The sequence below is a fragment of the Dendrobates tinctorius genome, unplaced genomic scaffold (assembly GCF_039654945.1).
Source record: "Dendrobates tinctorius isolate UK_male_01 unplaced genomic scaffold, ASM3965494v1 ptg000101l, whole genome shotgun sequence".
Classification (NCBI taxonomy): domain Eukaryota; kingdom Metazoa; phylum Chordata; class Amphibia; order Anura; family Dendrobatidae; genus Dendrobates; species Dendrobates tinctorius.
The window spans coordinates 474,347-497,151 of record NW_027361769.1 but is presented as its reverse complement, the minus strand read 5'-3'; the positions used below and the strand labels follow the sequence as shown (position 1 = coordinate 497,151).

The 22,805-nt window shown below is 44.1% G+C and overlaps 1 protein-coding gene across 2 annotated transcripts; it reads right to left on the bottom strand.

Moving 5' to 3' along the window:
• Positions 1-12,201: 12,201 nt before the first annotated feature.
• Positions 12,202-22,369, bottom strand: LOC141099682 (uncharacterized). Of its 2 annotated transcripts, none has more exons than XM_073587644.1 (7): positions 20,470-22,369; positions 20,145-20,294; positions 19,836-20,015; positions 19,630-19,753; positions 19,449-19,546; positions 19,160-19,250; positions 12,202-13,363 (listed from the first exon to the last, which is right to left on the bottom strand). In XM_073587644.1, exons 2-7 carry the CDS (start codon positions 20,220-20,222, stop codon positions 12,339-12,341), a joined length of 1,596 nt encoding a protein of 531 aa, XP_073443745.1. In that variant the 5' UTR covers positions 20,223-20,294; positions 20,470-22,369; the 3' UTR covers positions 12,202-12,338. The 2 variants fall into 2 exon arrangements, with proteins under 2 accessions (XP_073443745.1, XP_073443746.1); XM_073587645.1 differs by having other exon boundaries at positions 12,202-13,360; positions 20,470-22,368.
• Between the last annotated feature and the right edge of the window lie 436 nt (positions 22,370-22,805).

Here is a 22,805-nt window from a genome sequence, read left to right as displayed (position 1 = left end):
CCGCCTCCAGCACCCCCCGGACTCTAAGGTTGTTTCTTCTATTCCTGTTTTCAGCGTCCTCCAGTGCTGTATAGAGGGAATTGATATGGTCTTCTTGCTGTTGTAGACCTGATTTTAGTTACCCGGCAAAGGCAGACACCTTTGATTGTGCCTCCTCCAACTCCTCCACTCTGCCCTCTATCTGCTGGATGTCTTTTTTGATTGTAGATAAATCTTTAGCTAGGGGAGCCAAGGCCGAAGACAGGATGTTTTTAACGAAGCTTCTGGAAATAGGCTTATCTGAATCCACAATGTCAGAAGGATCTTCCTGCGACTCATCTAAATCTAGGTCATCACCAGAGTCTTTGTGGTGCGTTGGCACTTGTTTAGGTCCACCTTGTTTTGTGAAAATTTTTTCCATCTTTTTAGTTGTTTGTGTCCCACTATTGACATCTGTGTTATTTCTTCTTCCAATCTTGACCATGTTCAGTTTTTGTTGAAGAAACAAAAAAAAAAACAGGTATTGTAGTGCGATTCAGAGGTCTGGGGTCAGGTATCAGAACTGTAAAATGTGATATCTTGCAGCAGAGTTGGGACAAGAGTGCAAAGAAATTTCTTAGCTAATATATTCCAGAAGTACCACTAGATTGGGATCACGCTCTGTTTTTCTCATAGGCTTTTCTGTGGCCCATGTAGTAGTAAACTTCAGGGCATGAAAAGATAATTATTTACCAGCTACTTGGTATTTTATCCAGCAGATAGCATTATTATGAGAGCATTATTTTATGAGAGTGTAAGCAGCTTCCCCTGACTCATGGGAGCCCCAGTACTCTCATTCTCCATGGAACTTTTTTTTTTCTTTTAATCTTTTAATATATATGCATCCCCTCGGCGGGCATTTTATCCGCTCCTTAAATCATGTCAGGGACGGAGAGAGTGAGCAATTGTTCAGAGAAATATTCTTGATAAAGCGGTGGGAGGTGCCGCGTATAGCGTTGCCTCCAATAGTAATGGAAGATGGTGGTATATACTCAGAATGTCTGAGAGAGTCTACTATATATCTATCCACCCTTTGGGGATGGGGTGAGAGCTTATTGCGGGATGAATAGGCTTTATGCCTATACGATTAGTCCCCAATCCCCAAAATTTTAAGCGTGCCCTGAAAACGCATTTATTCAGACTGGCCTATCGCCTCAACACATTAACCTAATCTATCCCTGTGTGGCACAGCCATAAGCTTTTTACCATAACCAGGTTCCCCGCATCATGTCCCCACATGCTTTATGCATCCATTAGCCCTCTGTGTCTGTACTGTTACACACTTAACATTATGGCTGGTCCATACAATCAGGGTAACTGTTACCACCCACCTTTCGTGTCTCCCTCTTTCCTCATAGACTGTAACCTTGTGAGCAGGGCCCTCATTCCTCTTGGTATTTGTTATGATCTATGTGATTATTGTTATGCTGTAATGTCTATTGTCTGTACAAATCCCCTCTGAAATGTAAAGTGCTGCGGAATATGTCGGCGCTATAAAAATAAAATGTATTATTATTATTATGCGGTGCTGTATAGGTGTAAGTCGCTTTGAATTTATATCAGGGCCTCCTAGTGGGTCTCAGCAGAGCTTACTTCTTGCCACATTGTTAGGGCAGATTGTCGCTCCCTTATTTCACCTGTCACCCACCTCTTGGAAGCGTTGCTTCTTCAGTCTCTCCAGAGATGAGGGGTTAATGAACCAGTTCAGCTCTTATGCCTGTGAGCTGCGCGTACAGCTGTGGGGGAAGGGGGACGCCAGGCCCTGCGGAGGGGAACTCCAGTCCCGCACCTCCTGCTTCACACCGTCTGCAGCCCGTTTGGACCTCAGTTCTCCGGGGATTCCCCGTTCAGGCATCTGCTTCCACCGCTATCACGATGAGCTTGCTCCACTTCTCTCTCTCCAGCTCTCCTGCAGCATGCGGTCAGCCGTGGGGGTATCCAACCTTCCAGGCCCTGCACCCGCTCCACGCTCTGTTGCTTCTCACGTGTGCCAGATGTAAACTCCTCCGCTAGTGAGCTGATGAGCTTTAGACCTAATGAGGCTAGATGGTCTTGGTAGTCCCGGAATCCTTTTGTCGCCGGCTCCGAGGCTGGGTGTGGGGGATTGCTTCAGATGGAGCAGGAGCTCAGTTGAACATGTCCTGCTCCCTCAGCGGCCATCTTGGATCTCCTTATTTAACATCTTTGCCCTGGGACTACAGCCCTACCTGTGGAGAGCTACAACATCTTAGCTGCGCCCAACATCCATCCCAGAGAAGCAACACCGCAGCGCTGGTCACTTCTGACTAGAATACCACAGGTGGCGTCACATATTTCACCATCTATAAACATTATCTTTATTTATTTTCATTTTTTTACCACACAACTTTCCCCTATTTTATTACTGGACGCCTCAGGGCCACAGACCAGGTCGCTGCCTCCGTGACACCGTCCCCCATGGAAGTCGACGGGCTCGGTACCGAGTACCCCCAGGCCCCGCGGGGCGCTCCAACAGCACCAGATGGGAGATATTACTAATATTACCCTGGATGGAGGAAGGAAGATTTACTACAAGACCAATATTTCTAATGATACCTGTTGCCTGCTGGGGTAAGTGACGGAGTCAGCGACTTTGTGTTCCGTCACAACTGGTAACAGTATGGGGGTCTTGAGATCACCAATTCTGATAACAACTTAGCAGACAGGGCAGCCCACAACCAGACAGGCCCTTCTGGCATTTGCCAGAATTGCCAGATAATCAGTCCGGCCCTGAAAAAGGGGATGGGGAACGGGAGAAGTCAGCTCACCATTTACAGTCTCTTTCTAAGAATGAGTTCCACGCACGGAGCCGCCTCGGCGTGCAAGTTCCAAAGAATGAAGAAAAAAGGTTCTCCAGAGTAGAAAAATATAAAACTTCATCTTTATTAAAAAAAAATTCATGAAAACAGGTACAATGCAGACAACATATAGATCCCAGAGAGCGAGCAACTGACGCGCTTCACCAATCCGGCCTTAATCATGGTTAGTATACGTTGTCAGACTGGAGGCTGAAAAACCTTTCCTGAAGCAAAAGGGTGAGAAAGTCAGAGCGAATTATTAATTAGATCACAAGGTGAGTAGATTTAACTCTTTGTGACAGCACTTCAACAACATGCATGGACCATATGAAATAAAAGCAACACATCATGAAAAGACAATATGCAAACACAAGATAATTACTACCATGGATGAGACGGACTCTTATTACCATGTATAGCCAAACTGATGAGAAATCAGACACGGAAAAGGCAAACGGAGGGGAAACTCTATGCAGACACAGGATAATTACTACCATGGATCAGACATACTCTTATTACCATGTATAGCCAAACTGATGAGAAATCAGACACGGAAAAGGCAAACGGAGGGGAAACTCTATGCAGACACAAGATAATTACTACCATGGATGAGACGGACTCTTATTACCATGTATAGCCAAACTGATGAGAAATCAGACACGGAAAAGGCAAACGGAAGGGATACTCTATGCAGACACAAGATAATTACTACTATGGATGAGACAGACTCTTATTACCATGTATAGCCAAACTGATGGGAAATCAGACACGGAAAAGGCAAACGGAGGGGAAACTCTATGCAGACACAGGATAATTACTACCATGGATGAGACAGACTCTTATTACCATGTATAGCCAAACTGATGAGAAATCAGACACGGAAAAGGCAAACGGAGGGGAAACTCTATGCAGACACAAGATAATTACTACCATGGATGAGACAGACTCTTATTACCATGTATAGCCAAACTGATGAGAAATCAGACACGGAAAAGGCAAACGGAGGGGAAACTCTATGCACACACAGGATAATTACTACCATGGATGAGACAGACTCTTATTACCATGTATAGCCAAACTGATGAGAAATCAGACACGGAAAAGGCAAACGGAGGGGAAACTCTATGCACACACAGGATAATTACTACCATGGATGAGACAGACTCTTATTACCATGTATAGCCAAACTGATGAGAAATCAGACACGGAAAAGGCAAACGGAAGGGAAACTCTATGCACACACAGGATAATTACTACCATGGATGGGACAGACTCTTATTCCAATGCAGATTCAGACTGATAAAAATCAAACACGAAAAAAACACATTAAACAGAAAAAAAATTATAGATCTTACTGAAGTATGAGATCTTGTCGCACGTTCAGACCCTGCGGAATCCTTGTCTGTAATTTGAATATCCACTACGACTCCCTATTTACCGTATTTTTTGGACTATAAGACGCACTTTTTCCCAAAAAAATTTGGGAGGAAAATGGGGGGGTGTCTTATAGTGCAAACACAGTCTTACTGGGGGGTTGCAACAGTGGTCTAGCAGCGGAACCAGTGGTGGCAGAGGTGTGGTGATACTGTGGCGGTGCAGAGAGCACCTGAACAGGGTTCCTTCCTCAGGATGCCAACGGCAGAAATGTGTCCACGTCACAGCCCGGTGTCCACGGTGAGCAGAGTGCATCACCGGTTTCCCTGCGGCCATCTTCCTGAAGTCGTGGGCCACTGGAGGCTTCAGGACAATGGCTGCCGGAGGCCGCGTGTGTGTAAATTGAGATTTTGGTGGCACTTGGCTTCAGAAAAATGGTTGCCGAGATCTTAATCTGTGCACGCGTGGCCTACGGCAGCCATTTTCCTGAAGCTTCCAGTGGACCATGGCTTCAGGAAGATGGCCACAGGAAAATCGGTGATGCACTCTGCTCTGGAGTTCCGGACAGCCTGGAAGCAATTTAGGGTCCCCTAAGCCAGATGGAGTTGGAGGCCTCCTTGCTGCGCTGTTCTCTGAGGTCCTTGCTGCTTAAAGCTATGCTCGAACCTCTGTTCCTTATGGTCCCCTTTCTTGCCCGTATGGCAGGCAGCTCGAGCCTATAGCTGGTGTCGCTCCTTTGTGGCGGCTCCGGACTCTGATACGCTTCTGTGCCCCAAGTGTCTGATGGGCCAGGGGACCTGCAGTTCCCTGCCCTCCAGATTTAGCTGCTGGGACTGTTGTACCCGTGCAGCCATGAACTCCGGCGTCCGGTTCTAGCGCTCTGTTCTGGGGTGAGCTTGGTCACAGCTCCACTCCCCAGCTTTTCCTACACTTCTCTCTTCCTCTATAAACAGAGTGATAAAGGTGGTATGATTGTTGTCTTGAATTTGGAAGACTACAAAAATCAAATGTTGGAATTGTTATCAGATACTTCCACATATGAAAAACTCAAAAATAATCCAACTGAAAAGTTAAATGAAGAAATTAGTAAAATTATTTTTGAAGGACTAAGTTTGGGTGTTCTTAGTAAAAAAAACAAGCTGACTTATTGTTTGTACCGAATCCTGTCCTCGCGATCTTATATGGTTTACCGAAAGTCCATAAAAGCACTGGAATCCCTCCAATGAAACCCATTGTCTCTGGAATTGGATCAATAAATGAACATTTTTGTGAATGGGCCAATTCCTTATTGCAATCTTTGGTACAAAAACTACCAGGCTACGTAAAAGATTCTAAAGACGTTCTGAGAGGTTTTTTTTAAAAAAAAGGGCTCAATAATTTTTCATGGCTATGTTGTGACGTTGTGTCACTGTACACTTGTGTCCCTCATGAACTAGCTGTACGAGCTCTTCATTTTCATCTGAAAAACTCCAGTAACTACTCAGAAGATCTTATTGATTTTTTATTACAGGTTCTTTTTTGCTAATGTATAATTTGTTATCTTTTAACAGTGATGTGTACTTACAAAAACAGGCGTTTCTATGGGAGCAAAATAAATTAAATGAAAACCTTGCACATCTGAGCATATTAGAGACATAAGTAACACTAGGATCAGGAATCGTAATGTCTCTATGGCGGCAAAACATTCTATAATGGATCATGCATGTAACACATCCTCCCTCAAGATACCGGGCACAGAACGGGTCAGGAATCCCCGCCGTGGGGGAGAGGTCAAAAGAAGTCTCCTCAGGCGCGAGGCTTTTTGGATCTATAACTTAGCAACTAGATTTCCTACTGTCCTAAATAGAAGAAGCAAAATCAGGTTTCATTATTAATGGTGAACTATTAACACTTGTTTTATTTTATTCTGCATGCATTAGTCTAGTTTTATATTTCATGTTCACAGCATTTTGTTACAATGTTTCAGGCTGTTTGCTTAATTATCAGTTTTAACCTATCAGGACCTTAGTATTCTGTCACCTGACATTTGTAATAGATTTGATTGGTCTGAAAACACTATATGTATCTTTTGCTGTGTTACATGGTTTAGCTGTGAAAAAGATCTATTTACAGATCGAAACGCGTCGCTAGACCCTTCCCCCCTTGACATATGTCCACTTAATTTGAGAATTGCTGCCAACTACATTTATTTTAATGGATTAATAAAGTTTTCAATTTTAAGGAGCTGGAACGCCCTTTTCTTTTTCTTGGATACTCCACGTCCTGTCAAGACAAAGTTCCGTGCACCTGTGGCTGTCGGTGAGCTGGCTGAGGATTTCAGCCTATTTTTCTATACATGATTCATTTCCACTTCAGTCTCTGTAAAAACAAACTCCTTGAACCCCTTTCTGACATCAGGCGTAAATGTACGCCGATGTCGGACTCTCTCCCTTTGATGTGGGCTCCGGCGGTGAGAACACATCTCTTCCGGCACGTCAGTTGTTTTGAACAGCTGACATGTGCCCCTAACAGCCTTTGACAGCAGCATTTAACTCACACTTCCGGACAGCACCGGAAATCAAGCCCATCAGTGACCCTGTCACATGATCGTGGGTCACCGATGGGTTGGTATGAAAATCAGAGGTCTCTAGCAGACCTCTATAGTTGTCATTGCTGGATTGCTATGAGCGCTGCCCGCTAGCTGAAATCACATGAACCAGGGATCATCCCGCCAAACTCCCACTCTCCTTTTAACATGGGCAAAATGCTACTCAGAAAACACAGGGTGATGGAAAAACAGTGTGGCAATGCTTTACTGTACCACAAAACAGGCAGGTAGCACACAGAACAGTCCCAGCACAGTACCCAGATGGTGCATATTACAGTCTCACCCTTCTGCTGTGACTTCAAATCTTCCAGAGTAGCTACCCCACCTGTGGCACACACACAGAAAGGAGGTAACGACAAGCGTAGGAAAATGACAGTCCATTGAGTCCATACAAGGTACAAGGCCAGTTGATCTGAGGATCACAACCTGGCTTCATCTTCCAGGGTTGACTACGTCACCTGTGGCACGCACACAGAGAGGAGGTAACGACAAGCGTAGGAAAACAACAGTCCATTGAGTCCATACAAGGTACAAGGCCAATTGATCCGAGAATCATAACTTAGCTTCTCCAAACGTATCCATGTTTCAGTGATGGTCAATGGAGCAGATCTGTATTCTTCCAACCGAGGCTGAATACCCCTAGGTTGTTTCCTGTAGAATGATAGATCCGTGTCCCTCGTGATGGAGCCATGATGTGAAATAGCTTCTGTCCTGTGTCTGGTCCTTTTGGGATGTATAGATGTCTTGGCAGAATCTCTCTGACTGTTTCTCTCTGTCTCTTTACTCTTTATACAGAGGCATGTAACCTATTTTTATACTAAACAAGTGTCCCTCATTCAGTATTTACACAAAGGGTAAGAATGAAGATGAGATTATTATAGCATTACTTGATTATTTAAACTATTTGCATAGTTTTTCCCTCTCTGCTTTAGAAGTCAACAAATGGGCTCCATAATACAATGCATAATTAGCATATCAGCAAACATCACCAGTGATCAAGGATAAGTGCACAATAAAAGTCAATATTACCAGCTTACACAAACAAAAGTCTGTTTTCTTGACCAACCAGAAATCAACACTTACATTTGTAAGCCAACATACAGATAACATTCTATTATTCTTTGTCTGCTAAAAATAGTCGTCTGGTTAATTAAGATACAATGCTGTATGTCTTCACAATGCCAAAAGTAAAAAAAAAAAGGTTTTTAAAACTATTAAAAATATATATAAAAATTCAAATCACCCCCCTTTCACCCCATTCAAAATAAATTAAAAAAAATCAAACATACACTTATTTGGTATCGCCGCGTTCAGAATCGCCCGATTTATCAATATAAAAAAAGAATTAACCCGATCGCTAAATGGCGTAACGAGAAACAAGTCAAAACGCCAGAATTACGTTTTTTGGTCGCTGCAATGTTGCGTTAAAATGCAATAACGGGCGATCAGAAGATCGTATCTGCACCAAAATGGTATCCATTAAAAACGTCAGCTCGGCACACAAAAAATAAGCCTTCACCCAACCCAAGATCATGAAAAATGGGGATGCGACGGGTATCGGAAAATGGCGCAATTTTTTTTATACTTTACCTAATAAAGAGGAGTTATTTTTACTGATAAATGTTTGTTTTGGGTCATTTATTTTCTGTTGGTATTTGGTTTATTCTATAAAACTCCCATAAAACGATTTAGATGAAGGAATTGAGGGTAAACTGATTAAATTTGCTGATGACACAAAGCTAGGAGGGATAGCTAATACTAGAGAAGAGAGAGAGGATTCAAAAAGATATAAATAAACTGGAGAAGTGGGCAGCAACTAACAGATTTTTTTTTAACAGGGAAAAATGCAAAGTACTACATCTGGGCAATAAAAATGAAAAAAGCATATACAGAATGGGAGGAATAGGGCTAAGCAACAGCACATGTGAAAAAGACTTGGGTATACTAATAGATCACAGACTGAATATGAGTCAACAGTGTGATGCAGCAGCAAAAAAGGCAAATGCAATTCTAGGATGTATTAACAGAAGCATACAGTCTAGATCACGTGAAGTCATTATTTCCCTCTACTCCTCTTTGGTCAGACCTCATCTGGAATATTGTGTCCAGTTTTGGGCACCACATTTTAAAAAAGACATCAACAAACTGGAGCAAGTTCAGAAAAGAACGACCAGAATGGTGACCGGTCTGCAAACCCTGTCTTATGAGGAAAGGTTGCAGGATTTGGGAATGTTTAGTTTGCAAAAGAGAAGACTGAGGAGACTTAATAGCTGTCTACAAATATCTAAAGGGCTGTCACATTGTAGAAGGATCAACTTTATCCTCATTTGCACAAGGAAAGACTAGACACAATGGGATGAAATTGAATGGGAGGAGACACAGATTAGATATTAGAAAATTTTTTTTGACAGAGTGATCAATGAGTGGAACAAGCTGCCACGAGAAGTGGTGAGTTCTCCTTCAATGGAAGTCTTCAAACAGAGGCTGGACAGACATCTGACTGGGATGATTTAGCGAATCCTGCTTTGAGCAGGAGGTTGGACCAGATGGCCCAGGAGGTCCCATCCAACTCTACGATTCTATGATTCTCACCTTGAATTTATCCTATAAAACTCCCATATAATATTCTGACCTTGAATTTATTCTATAAAACTCCCATATAATATTCTCACCTTGAATTTATCCTATAAAACTCCCATATAATATTCTCACCTTGAATTTATCCTATAAAACTCCCATATAATATTCTCACCTTGAATTTATCCTATAAAACTCCCATATAATATTCTGACCTTGAATTTATCCTATAAAACTCCCATATAATATTCTGACCTTGAATTTATCCTATAAAACTCCCATATAATATTGAGCTAGTTGAGAATCTGGAGCAATACATTTGTTGGTTTCATTAAACTCTCAAAATGGCCAGAAAAAAAAGAACTTTCATGTGAAACTCTACAGTTTATTCTTGTTCTTAGAAAGGAAGACTATTCCATGCGAGAAATTGACAAGAAATTGAAGATTTCCTACAACGGTGTGTACTACTCCCTTCAGAGGAGAGCACAAACAGGCTCTAACCAGAGTAGAAAGAGAAGTGGGAGGCCCCGCTGCACAACTTAGCAACAAGACAAGTACATTAGAGTCTGTAGTTTGAGAAATTGTCGCCTCACAGGTCCTCAACTGGCAGCTTCATTAAATAGTACACGCAAAACGCCAGTGTCAACGTCTACAGTGAAGAGGCGACTCCGGGATGCTGGCCTTCAGGGCAGAGTGGCAAAGAAAAAGCCATATCTGAGACTGGCTAATAAAAGGAAAAGATTAATATGGGCCAAAGAACACAGATATAGGACAGAGGAAGATTGGAAAAAAGTGTTATGAACAGACGAATCCAAGTTTGAGGTGTTTGGATCACACAGAAGAACATTTGTGAGACGCAGAACAACTGAAAAGATGCTGGAAGAGTGCCTGACGCCATCTGTCAAGCATGGTGGAGGTAATGTGATGTCTGGGGTTGCTTTGGTGCTGCTAAAGTGGGAGATTTGTACAAGGTAAAAGGGACTTTGAATAAGGAAGGCTCTCACTCCATTTTGCAACGCCATGCCATACCCTGTGGACAGCGCATGATTGGAGCCAATTTCATCCTACAACAGGACAATGACCCAAATTATGCAAGAACTATTTAGGGAAGAAGCAGGCAGCTGGTATTCTATCTGTAATGGAGTGGCCAGCGCAGTCACCAGATCTTAACCCCACTGAGCTGTTGTGGGAGCAGCTTGACCGTATGGTGCGCATGTCAAAGGTCTGCAATGCTGGAATTGCTGCAAAGGGGGCATTCTGTGATGAAAGCAAAGTCTGAAGGAGAAAATTATTATTTCAAATAAAAATCTTTTTCTAGCCTTCTCAATGTCTGGACGAGATTTTAAATTCATTTGGCAACTCATTTGATTAATAAAAGTATGAGTGTTCATGGAAAACACAAAATTGTCTGGGTGACCCCAAACTTTTGAGCGGTAGTGTATATACATTATATATATATATATACACACACACACACACGTAACTATTCCTTGATTAGAAGATTCACTGACAAAATGATAAAACTAAACTTTATTAATTCCAAATGTAAAACTATACCCATAATTCACTCCCTGAAGGTTAGTCAGTAGGTGACTAATAGAAAAAACATGTACCCCACAGTTCAGTGTATAGGGTGAGGTGATGTATACACACTCACTCTCCAAGCCTCTCATTTCTACGGGTTTCATCATCCTCACCAAAGGCGTCATCAGGAGACTATTCAATATTGACCTGTATTCAAGCTGGACTAGATGAAGAAAACCCTAAAATCATGTATCATGTTATCCAAAACAGTCAGAAAACTAGCCCCATATTGGCAGATCCCAAACATCAAACTATATACTTCAGAAGTTTATAAGCCACTCCAGTGTCAGGAATAGACAGTATGTGACAATACCGTATATACCGCTCAGGGAACACTTACCTGTCAGAGATCATTTCCATATTCATACTAAATAATGGCACAGATCTCCCAGACATTATGACTGCACATATCCCTAGTCTCTATAACGATATTGTTAACTTACACAGTATATAGTTTGCGGTCTGGGGTCTGCCAATATGGGGCTAGTTTTCTGACTGTTTCGGATAACATGATACATGATTTGTTGTTTTTTTCATTTAGTCCTGCTTGAATATAGGTCAATATTAAATAGTCTCTTGATGAGTCGCCTTTGGTGAGGACGATGAAACCCGTAGAAATGAGAGGCTTGGAAATGTGGGATACATGTTTTTTCTATTAAGCTATGTGCACACGGTGCGTATTCTGCTTTGGAATTTTCCACGCAAAATTTTCTAAATCCGCAGGTCAAATGACCTGCATTTTTCCTGCAGATTTAGTGCATTTTTTGTGCGATTTTACTGCATATTTTGTGCGCTTTTCCCCTTCAGTTTTCCACCTGCAGATTTCTAGAATGGAGCAGGTGGAAAACTGCAGAAAACCCGCACAAAAGAAGTGACATGCTGCATTTTTCATTCCACACCAAATCTGCACGGAAAAAAACGCAGCATGTGCACTGCGGATTTTGTTTTACATAGCCTTTAATGCTATTGTACATCACATGCAGTTCTGCTGCGATTCCGCAGGGCCAAATGCGCTGCGGATCTGCAGCAGAATTCGCACCATGTGCACATAGCCTCAGTCACCTACTGACTAACCTTCAGGGGGTGAATTATTTGTATAATTTTACATTTGAAATTAATAAAGTTTAGTTTTATCCTTTTGTCAGCAAACATGAGGAATGACAAGAGACAACCCATTTAAGAAGATTCAATTTTGGTTAAAACTATTCCAACATTATGAATATAAAAAAAGGCTTCTCCCCTATGTGACATCTCTGATGTTTATTAACAGTTGATTTCCAAGTAAAATATTTCCCACATTAAGAAAATGAAAAAGGCTTCTCCCCTATGTGACGTCTCTGATGTTTATTAACAGTTGATTTCCAAGTAAAATATTTCCCACATTAAGAAAATGAAAAAGGCTTCTCCTCTGTGTGACTGCTCTGATGTCTTACAAAATATGATTTGTGCGCAAAACATTTCCCACATTCTGAACAGAAAAAAGGCTTCTCCCCTGTGTGAGTTCTCTGGTGCTTAACTAAATCTGATTTCTTGTTAAAACATTTCCCACATTCTGTACAAGAAAAAGGCTTCTCCCCTGTGTGGGTTCTATAGTGAATAACAAAATTTGATTTCTCGTTAAAGCATTTCCCACATTCTGAACAGGAAAAAAGCTTCTCCCCTGTGTGGTTTCTTTGATGGCGATCAAGATGTGTTTTCCGTTTAAAACATTTCTCACATTCTGAACATGAAAAAGGCTTCTCCCCTGTGTGAGTTCTCTGGTGAGAAACAAGCAGTGATTTAACTGCAAAACATTCCCCACATTCTGAACATGAATATTGCTTCTCTCCTGTGTGAGTTCTTTGGTGCTTAACAAGATTCCCTTTCAGGTTAAAACATTTCCCACATTCTGAACATGAAAAAGGCTTCTCCCCTGTGTGAGTTTTTTGGTGTTGAACAAGATTCACTTTCTGGTTAAAACATTTCCCACATTCTGAACATGAAAAAGGCTTCTCCCCCGTGTGAGTTCTCTGGTGAGTAACCAATTTTGATTTCTTGTTAAAACATTTCCCACATTCTGAACATGAAAAAGGCTTCTCCCCTGTGTGAGTTCTATGGTGATTAACCAATTTTGATTTCTTGTTAAAATATTTCCCACATTCTGAACATGAAAATGACTTCTTTGCTGTAGGAGCAGTTTGTTTTTTAATGCCTCTTTTTTGACTTTGATTTTCCTTAGTAGTCAGTAATGAATCAGAAGATGGGACCTGCTTCATGGGATCAGATGACAGATCTTTGCTGTGAATGGATGATGGTATATCTGGAGTAATGGCAATCACTTCAGTTGTATCTTGTAGGATCTCAAGATCATCAGATTTAAAAATTGTAGATGTCATCTGTCCCTCTGATCTCCTGGTACAGTCATCTGCTAAGAAAAAAACAATTCGTTTTTAATAAAATATCCCTGAGTTTTATATTTTTGAACATTTCTACTTAAACTGTCCATAAAAATGGCAAGCTATGTAAAAGCTTTAATTATTTACCAAGACAATGACAGTGCAGAGTCTAATAGAAAACCTTGTTGGATGAGCCAGTAGTGTGCGGTGTTCAACTGTTTGTTCATTCTGCCTCCCAAATATCAAATATAAAGAAACCAATCAATGTTATGTAGGTGAAAATAATACCAATTCTCATCTCACAAAAACAAGTCCCCACTCAGGTCCATCATCTGTCAATGGAAAAACAGATAAGGCAGATTACAGTTAATGCTATAGTTAGGGTTCGTGTTGGGGCTAAAGTTAGGGTTAGGGTTTATTCTAAAGTTAGGGTTAGGCTAAAGAATTTCACTTTGGTGGTGGGTATTTTCTGTCATATTTACCCCCCAAACTCACTTCAAATGTGAAGTGGTCCCTAAAAAAATGGTTTTGTAAATTTTGTTGCAAAAATGAGAAATCGCTGGTCAACTTTTAACTCTTATAATTTCCTAATGAAAAAATATTTCCAAAATTGTGCTCATGTGAAGTAGACATGTGGGAAATGTTACTTATTAACTATTTTGTGCGATATGACTCTTTGATAAGGGCATAAAAATTAAAATTTTAAAAATTTTTGCCAAATTTCCATTTTTTAACAAATAAATGAAAGTCATAAAATAAATGTTACCACTATCATAAAGTACAATATGTCACAAGAAAACAGAGTCACCAGGATTCCTTGAAGCGTTTTAGAGTTATGACCTCATAAAGTGACACTGGTCAGCGTTGAAAAAATTGGCCCGATCACGAAGGCAAAAACTGACTTCTGGCGCTAAAGTGTTAATATTTTGTTGCACAACCTTTTGAGGCAATCACTGCAATCAAACGATTCCTGCAACTGTCACTGAGACTTCTGCACCTCTCGACAGGTATTTTGGCCACTCAAGAGCAAACTGCTCCAGTTGTCTCATGTTTGAAGGTCGCCTTTTCCAGACGGCATGTTTCAGCTCTTTCCAAAGTTGCTCAATAGGATTTAGGTCAGGGCTCATAGAAGACCACTTCAGCATAGTCCAATGTCTTACTCTTAGCCATTCTTGGGTGTTTTTAGCTGTGTATTTGGGTCATTATCCTGTTGCAAGACCCACGACCTGCGACTGAGACCAAGCTTTCTGACATTGGGCAGCACATTTCTCTCTAGAATCCCTTGAGAGTCTTGAGATTTCATTGTACCGTGCACAGATTCTAGACACCCTGTGCCAGATGCATCAAAGCAGCCCCAGAACATAACAGAGCCTCCTCCATGTTTCACATGAGCAAGGCAATCCTTGGGATATGGAAAGCAGAGAAGATAGTGCCAAGCATGCTCATGGTGGACATCTTTTGAGCTGCCAGGTGACCATGAACAGTGCTCCCAATACATTGTGTCTGCAAACTATTCCAGCAAGATCTGCATTCAAATAGCTAAATGGCGCTCCTTCCCTTCTGAACACTGCCATGTGCCCAGACAGTAGTGTACAATCGTATATAGGGTATAGTGCGAAGCTGGAAAATAATCTGTAAGATCCATTTGTTTTCTATTATCCTTTGTGAAGAATTCCAAACTTACCACCACATAAAGTGACACACGTCAGATACTAATAATGGGGCCTGATTAGGAACTACTGAAATGATCAAACTCCACAGTCTCCATCAGTAATAAATGAGCAGCTAGTGGTGAAACCTCTCTGGGGTAATTAGAGTATGGGGCTCGGTGACGTCACAATCTAAACTATTGTAAGGTCCAATATTTTCTGTCAGATGAGTTTCAAGAAGAAATATTACACATTTATAGAGAACTGTGTATAATAGTGCAGAGCTGAGATGTCTTAAAGTGCCCCTGTCAGCAGGATTGTGCTTAGTAACCTACAGACACTGTCAGGTCAGCGCCATTATACTGATTACAGTGATACCTGGTGATGAAATCCGTCTTGTGGTTGTTTAATCTGTATTAGTAGTTTTCAGTTAATGAGATTCTCGTGCTCTGGGGCGGGGCTGTGGGTGGGGCTGTGGGCGGGGCTTTATGTGGTGCTCTGATTACATATTCATCTGTATTGGCTTATGACAGGTCGCTGATCCCTCACTGACCTGCCCCCCATTATTACATAATGCATATAATAGCATTGATATTATTGGTGATAATGCCTATAATATTGTGACTATTGTGAGGCTTAGAAAAAAAATTACATCCAGCAAAATGTCACCGGCGATGGCGGCGCCTGTGTGGCGCCCCTGAGGGTTCAGTCGCCACCGAGGTACTGCAGCTCCTCCTGAGGTGTGGTACCCCACCATCCAGGTAAGGTGGAAGCTCCTGACCACACTCCAACACTTGCACCCCTCACCACACAGTAGTGTAGCAAAGCCACATTGCGGCTCCCTGCTTGGAACAAGAAACGTGCTAGGAGGCGGGTGGAGTTAGAATACATAAAAGAGCAGGAAGGTTAAGAATTTCAGTTCAGTGAGTTCAGTGAGCTGAGTGAGTGCAGTGAGGCATTCAGTCGGAGAGTGTGAGAGAGAGAAGATCCCTGAGAGGGATGGAGGAAGGAGGTGCTGCAGCAGACCTCAGTGATCTGAGCCTGCTGGCACGGGAAAGGAAAGAAAGAGAAAGACATTGAACGGAAACCTGACTTTTCATAAGAAGGAAAGACTAGCACGGAACGTGAGGAGTAAAAGAGAACAGAGGACGTGGGTCAGAGGAGAACCCTTCCTAGAAGTTCTAAGCGCAAGACCGGGGCCCGGTCTCCGAGGTTGTTCGGATACTAATGGTCCTGCAACAGACACCGGAGGAGTAGTGGGCTGTAAATGCGCTACTCCCATCTCAGACTTGGGGGCACAACAACAACATTGATAGTGAGCCGGGACTAGGAAGCAAGGAGTCCCCGAAGCAGGCTACAGCTGTCTGCCGTACGAGGAAAGTTCATAAGAACATCGGACAGGAGGAACTCCAGTGTAACTCAGTACTGGGAGTACTTCACTTACAGGCGCTATAAGAGGAGACGTTCAGAAAGGCACATGATGGCGGAGTGTTGGAAGGGAGCATCCTATATTGCCTGGAGGTTGACTGAGTCCCTGACCCGGAGGACACAGCACGGAGGCAGGCACCTGTTTGCACAACAGACTGTGAGTAAAGCTTTGGAACTACATACCCCAGTGTCCTACATTTATTCCTGCGCCAACACACCCCACACCGCTACATCTGGGTACCAGCTTCTACACTGCCTGCGCCTCTCCTCTACCCCTACATCTACACTGCCCTGGAACTACAGCTCCACCTGTGGGGAGCTTCACCATCTTGGCTGCAACACATCACCAGTCCCAGAGGATCTGCATGCAGCGTCGGCTTAACATCACACTTGCCGAACACCACAGGTGGCGTCACGAACTATTCATCTACTCAACTACATTTCACCATTCAGCCCCCCTTCTACTTGGGTGCCCAGGGCCACGGACCTGATCACCGCTGCTGTGACACATCCTGCTGATACCAGCCCTGTACCGAGTACCCCACAGCCCTGGGAGGGAGACCCACCGGCGCAGTAGCATCTATAAGTAAGAGATAGAGGCTACTGGGCAGGGGCCGCCGGTGACATTTTGCTGGATGTAATTTTCTTTCTAAGCCTCACAATAGCCACAATATTATAGGCATTATCTATATATATATATATATATATATATATATACATATATATATTTACCTTAAATTGTCTGTCATCCACTTCCGTCTGGATGTCCTCGAATCCCACAATCCACCGCGCCGCACCGCAAAGTACGCCAACTGCCATATTGGAATACCAAAGTGATGGGTATTCCAATATGGCACCCGCTGGTGATACCAGGCCCTTCCACAGTACCACCAGCAGGATACTGCCGGGACCCTCCCGCCACCACCGGACCCGCCGCTGCCTGTCCACTCACCTCTGTCCCAGCCGGCAGGAAAGACTGCGGCTTGCGGCCTGTGCTGGAGATGGGGTGCGGGCGCCCTCTGGTGACACCGCACCCCATCTCCAGCACAGGCCGCAAGCCGCGGTCTTTCCTGCCAGCTGGCCGCTGCTAGAATCCCCCCCGCCGCTGCCTGCCCACCATGTACATACACAAACACGTACTCACACACATCTCCAGCACAGGCCGCAAACCACCCGCTTTCCTGCCGGCTGTGACTGCACGGAGGTGGGTGCGCAGGCAGCTGCGGGACACACACCCACATGTACACACACACACTTCCCTCTCGATGCGATAACATCGGGCACACCTCTAGTCAACAATAATATCAATGCTATTATATGCATTATGTAATAATGGGGGGAAGGTCAGTGAGGGGTCAGCGACCTGTCATAAGCCAATACAGAGGAATATGGAATCAGAGCACCACATAAAGCCCCGCCCACAGCCCCGCCCCAGAGCACGAGAATCTCATTAACTGAAAACTACAAATACAGATTACACAACAGTAAACCAGAGTTGCCCTCATTTATGGTGGACCATTGGAGCTACTATGAATCCTGAGCAGAAGATTAGAGAAAATAATATTGCTCCCCATTTCAGGAGAGATTGTGCAGTAATCTGAATTCCTGAGGATCAAAAACAATGTAATGTATGACGTGGAGTGAATCCATGACACCAGGGCTGGAGCCAACACATCTCCTGCAGGCGGGAATAAATGTATATTACAGCCATCAGCCACACACAGCTTAGAGATCTATCATGGCACAGGTGGAATGTTTGTCCTGGAGATTATCACAATCCTCCTTGAAGTTAGTTGGTTTTAATACAAATTGAAAAGTCAGGATAAAGGGAAACTCTGCTGTTATTGGACAGAAATTCACACTCGGCCTCACTGCACATTTACTGTTGTCTCTCATAAAAGGGAAGTTTGGCCAGAAAGACTGGACCTGGTCTTGTAGGGACCATGAGACATTGAGCAGCACAGAAGGGAGAGAAGATTCATCCGATAAGATCTCAGGGATCTAGGAAGCCAACAGCATCATTACCCTCTGCTTTCTCTTACAGGCCCAGCATAAGATTTTTCTTCAAGTGATTTTCTATCTTGTCAGCACATTCTACGTACGCTGTCATTTGGCTTTATAGTTACAGATCTGGGCAGGTAACGGTCAGCGTCTCCTAATGTGAAGGAGAGAATGGCTAGTTACTATCTCTTTGTCTTGAGAATAAACTTCAGTTGTGTGCAAACCTTTACTGAGAAAAGATTAGACATCTAAGGTCGGGATCACACCACTGGGTGTGATGTGAGAAACTCGCACGAGTCTGTCGCATCAACAGCCATGTATTTCTATGCAGCCGCAGCTCCGGTCCTGAGTACCAGCGGCAGCGCCGGATATTGATGCGAGAGACTCATGCGTTTCTTGCATCACACACGGTAGTTTGATTCCGGCCTAACTCTGTGTTCGGTGTGACTCTTTAAGAGCAAACTCGGCCTATATTGGGTCAGGTACAAATAATCATATAGATCTCTCTTTAAGGGATCACCCTCACACTAATACCAGGGGGTAGGTGGATCCTCCAGGTTTTAAGTTCTATAGAAAAGGGCTTTCAATGCCCAAAGTCATTTGAACAGTTTTGGGTGGAGGAGAATGTTGTGGTCTAGAGGCAAAATGGTGATCATGGTAATACGGCCGGACTACACCACCGATAAAGCAGCCACAGCCGGTGACTGAGAGGAATCTGTGACTTCTCTGCATTCAGTGGTTACTACTCACCTGGGTAGTCATATGTGGGAATCTCCTCGTTACACCACTCATCATCTCTCACATATGTCTCTGTAGGATTAATATGGGTCAGATCTTCACCCTGAAACAAATACTGTAAAAGTCACCGACAGATGGAGAAGTCCCATCTATGATCAGCTCTAATCCTGCCATCTCCACCGCTCTCATTACACAAGTATAAAACATATAATACTGGTGGATAAAACAAGACTGAGCACAAGACCTTCACAGCCGTCTACACATCATAGGGGAGATCTCCTGACACCTTCTCTCCATCTACCTGATGATCCTGAGGAGCACTGGGATCGTCTTGGTTACAGTCCTGTGGAAGAAGAGGATGGGGACATCTCTCTGGTGTTGTCCTCTTACTGGATAGATCTGGAGGAAACACATACAGGGACTGAATTCATTCTCTACATACAGATAATTATAGGCCGTGTGTATTTAGTCCTGTCTATTACCTGGAGATGTGAGGGGCTGGGGAACCTCCATTATGACGTTCTTGTACAGATCTCTGTGTCCTTCCAAATACTCCCACTCCTCCATGGAGAAATAGACAGCGACATCCTGACACCTTATAGAAACCTAACACATACAATGATACCGTCATCCCCCGATCCCTTCATAGTGTTACTGTATAATGTCCCAGCATTCCCAGCAGTGTCACCTCTCCAGTCAGCAGATCAATCATCTTGTAGAGGAGTTCTAGGATCTTCTGGTCATTGATGTCCTCATGGATCAGGGGGTGAGGTGGAGGCCCCGTGATTGGGCTCAGTGGTCTTCCCCATCCCTCAGACACAGGGTCCTGACAGCGATCACTAGAGGTCTTCTTCACCACTGTGTAATCCTGGTTATGGAGAGACACATTAATAACTCTCACTACAGACATTTCCAGAGTCCTCACCTCTCCAGTTCTGTCCATCTGTTATTCCCATAGATAAGAATGATGTAATGTGACGTCATCAGAATCTCTCACCTCTCCAGTGAGACAGAAGAGGACCTCTAGGGTGAGGTGTAACATCCTCTCCGCCATCTTGTCTCTGTCCATATCCATCCTTGACGAGTAAATCAGGAAAATTCTCTTTTGTAGAAGATCTTCACTGAGAGGATCTGATATTGTAGAGACCTGAATGAGAAGAAGATGATCCAATGTAACATCATAAGAATCCTGTGTAATAATACAATGACAGCAGCAATCTCCAGAGTAGGGAGATATGATTGACAAATATTTATATACATACACATATCTATCTATATATATATATAATTTCACCAAAGAAAGTAAGGACTGCAGCACTCACCGATCCATATAGAAAGTCCGTAGTTTATTTGTAGCAAAAGTGTAAAACTTCATGGCCGGGAGGCTGAAGAGAGGAGTGAGCAAACTCTGACGACGGCCTAACAGCACTTTCATGGGTCAGATATATATATATATATTCGTCTAATTCTGTCTGTCTGTAACGGAAATCCCGCGTCGCTGACTGGTCGCGCCTGGGGACATCACTGAAGGTGGAGGAAGATGGCGCCCGCAGCAGTCCTCCACAGAAACTTCAACGATGTGCCCTGCCTTAACTTGAGCAGAGGAGGGCAAAACCCCCCGGTCAGCAAGGGGCAAGCCTTAGGCAGGACGCAGATGCTGTTCAGAAGGAAATCTCCACACGGGCCTGTTCCCAGGAGCTACAGTCTGAGGAAAGGGCTAAAAAGCCTTCACTAGACCCCTGTACAGCTGTATAATGAGGCCCAGGCTTTATAGTGAAGGGACAGGAGTGAGGGTCTGTTCCCAGGAGCTACAGTTTGAGGAAAGAGCTAAAAAGCCTTCACTAGACCCCTGCACAGCTGTATAATGAGGCCCAGGCTTTATAGTGAAGGGACAGGAGTGAGGGCCTGTTCCAAGGAGCTACAGTCTGAGGAAAGGGCTAAAAAGCCTTCACTAGACCCCTGTACAGCTGTATAATGAGGCCCAGGCTTTATAGTGGAGGGAAAGGAGTGAGGGCCTGTTACCAGGAGCTACAGTCTGAGGAAAGGGCTAAAAAGCCTTCACTAGACCCCTGTACAGCTGTATAATGAGGCCCAGGCTTTATAGTGAAGGGACATGAGTGAGGGCCTGTGCCCAGGAGCTACAGTCTGAGGAAAGGGCTAAAAAGCCTTCACAAGACCCCTTTACAGCTGTACAATGAGGCCCAGGCTTTATAATGAAGGGACAGGAGTGAGGGTCTGTTCCCAGGAGCTACAGTCTGAGGAAAGGGCTAGAAAGCCTTCACTAGACCCCTGTACAGCTGTATAATGAGGCCCAGGCTTTATAGTGAAGGGACAGGAGTGAGGGCCTGTTCCAAGGAGCTACAGTCTGAGGAAAGGGCTAAAAAGCCTTCACTAGACCCCTGTACAGCTGTATAATGAGGCCCAGGCTTTATAGTGGAGGGAAAGGAGTGAGGGCATGTTCCCAGGAGCTACAGTCTGAGGAAAGGGTTAAAAAGCCTTCACTAGACCCCTGTACAGCTGTATAATGAGGCCCAGGCTTTATAGTGAAGGGACAGGAGTGAGGGCCTGTTCCCAGGAGCTACAGTCTGAGGAAAGGGTTAAAAAGCCTTCACTAGACCCCTGTACAGCTGTATAATGAGGCCCAGGCTTTATAGTGAAGGGACATGAGTGAGGGCCTGTGCCCAGGAGCTACAGTCTGAGGAAAGGGTTAAAAAGCCTTCACTAGACCCCTGTACAGCTGTATAATGAGGCCCAGGCTTTATAGTGAAGGGACAGGAGTGAGGGCCTGTTCCAAGGAGCTACAGTCTGAGGAAAGGGCTACAAAGCCTTCAATAGATCCCTGTACAGCTGTATAATGAGGCCCAGGCTTTATAGTGAAGGGACAGGAGTGAGGGCCTGTTCCAAGGAGCTACAGTCTGAGGAAAGGGCTACAAAGCCTTCAATAGATCCCTGTACAGCTGTATAATGAGGCCCAGGCTTTATAGTGAAGGGACAGGAGTGAGGGCCTGTTCCCAGGAGCTACAGTCTGAGGAAAGGGTTAAAAAGCCTTCACTAGACCCCTGTACAGCTGTATAATGAGGCCCAGACTTTATAATAAAGGGACAGGAGTGAGGGCCTGTGCCCAGGAGCTACAGTCTGAGGAAAGGGCTAAAAAGCTATCACTAGACCCCTGTACAGCTGTATAATGAGGCCCAGGCTTTATAGTGAAGGGACAGGAGAGAGAAAAGTGGGGGAAGGAGCCAGAAAAGCCGGACTGCCCATCACTAACCTGCAGAGCCGCACTCCACATATATGGCTGCTCTGTGCACACAGGACCTGTGATGAGGTCACAGGAGGGGAGGAGTCAGGGGTCACATGATCAAGGGCCTCAGTGTGGGCAGGACTCTGCTGTGCTGGTTGTCATGGTGCTGGATGAGGGGAAGTTTCTGTGTCAGGAGGGGTTTACAGGGTGGATGTAGCAGAGCCCTGTGTGTATGAGGTGTACGGGGCGCAGCCGTGTGTGTACGAGGTGTACGGAGCGGAACAGTGTGTGTTCGAGGTGTACGGAGCGGAGCCGCGTGTGTGCGAGGTGTACGGAGCGGAGCCGCGTGTGTGCGAGGTGTACGGAGCGGAGCCGCGTGTGTGCGAGGTGTACGGAGCGGAGCCGCGTGTGTGCGAG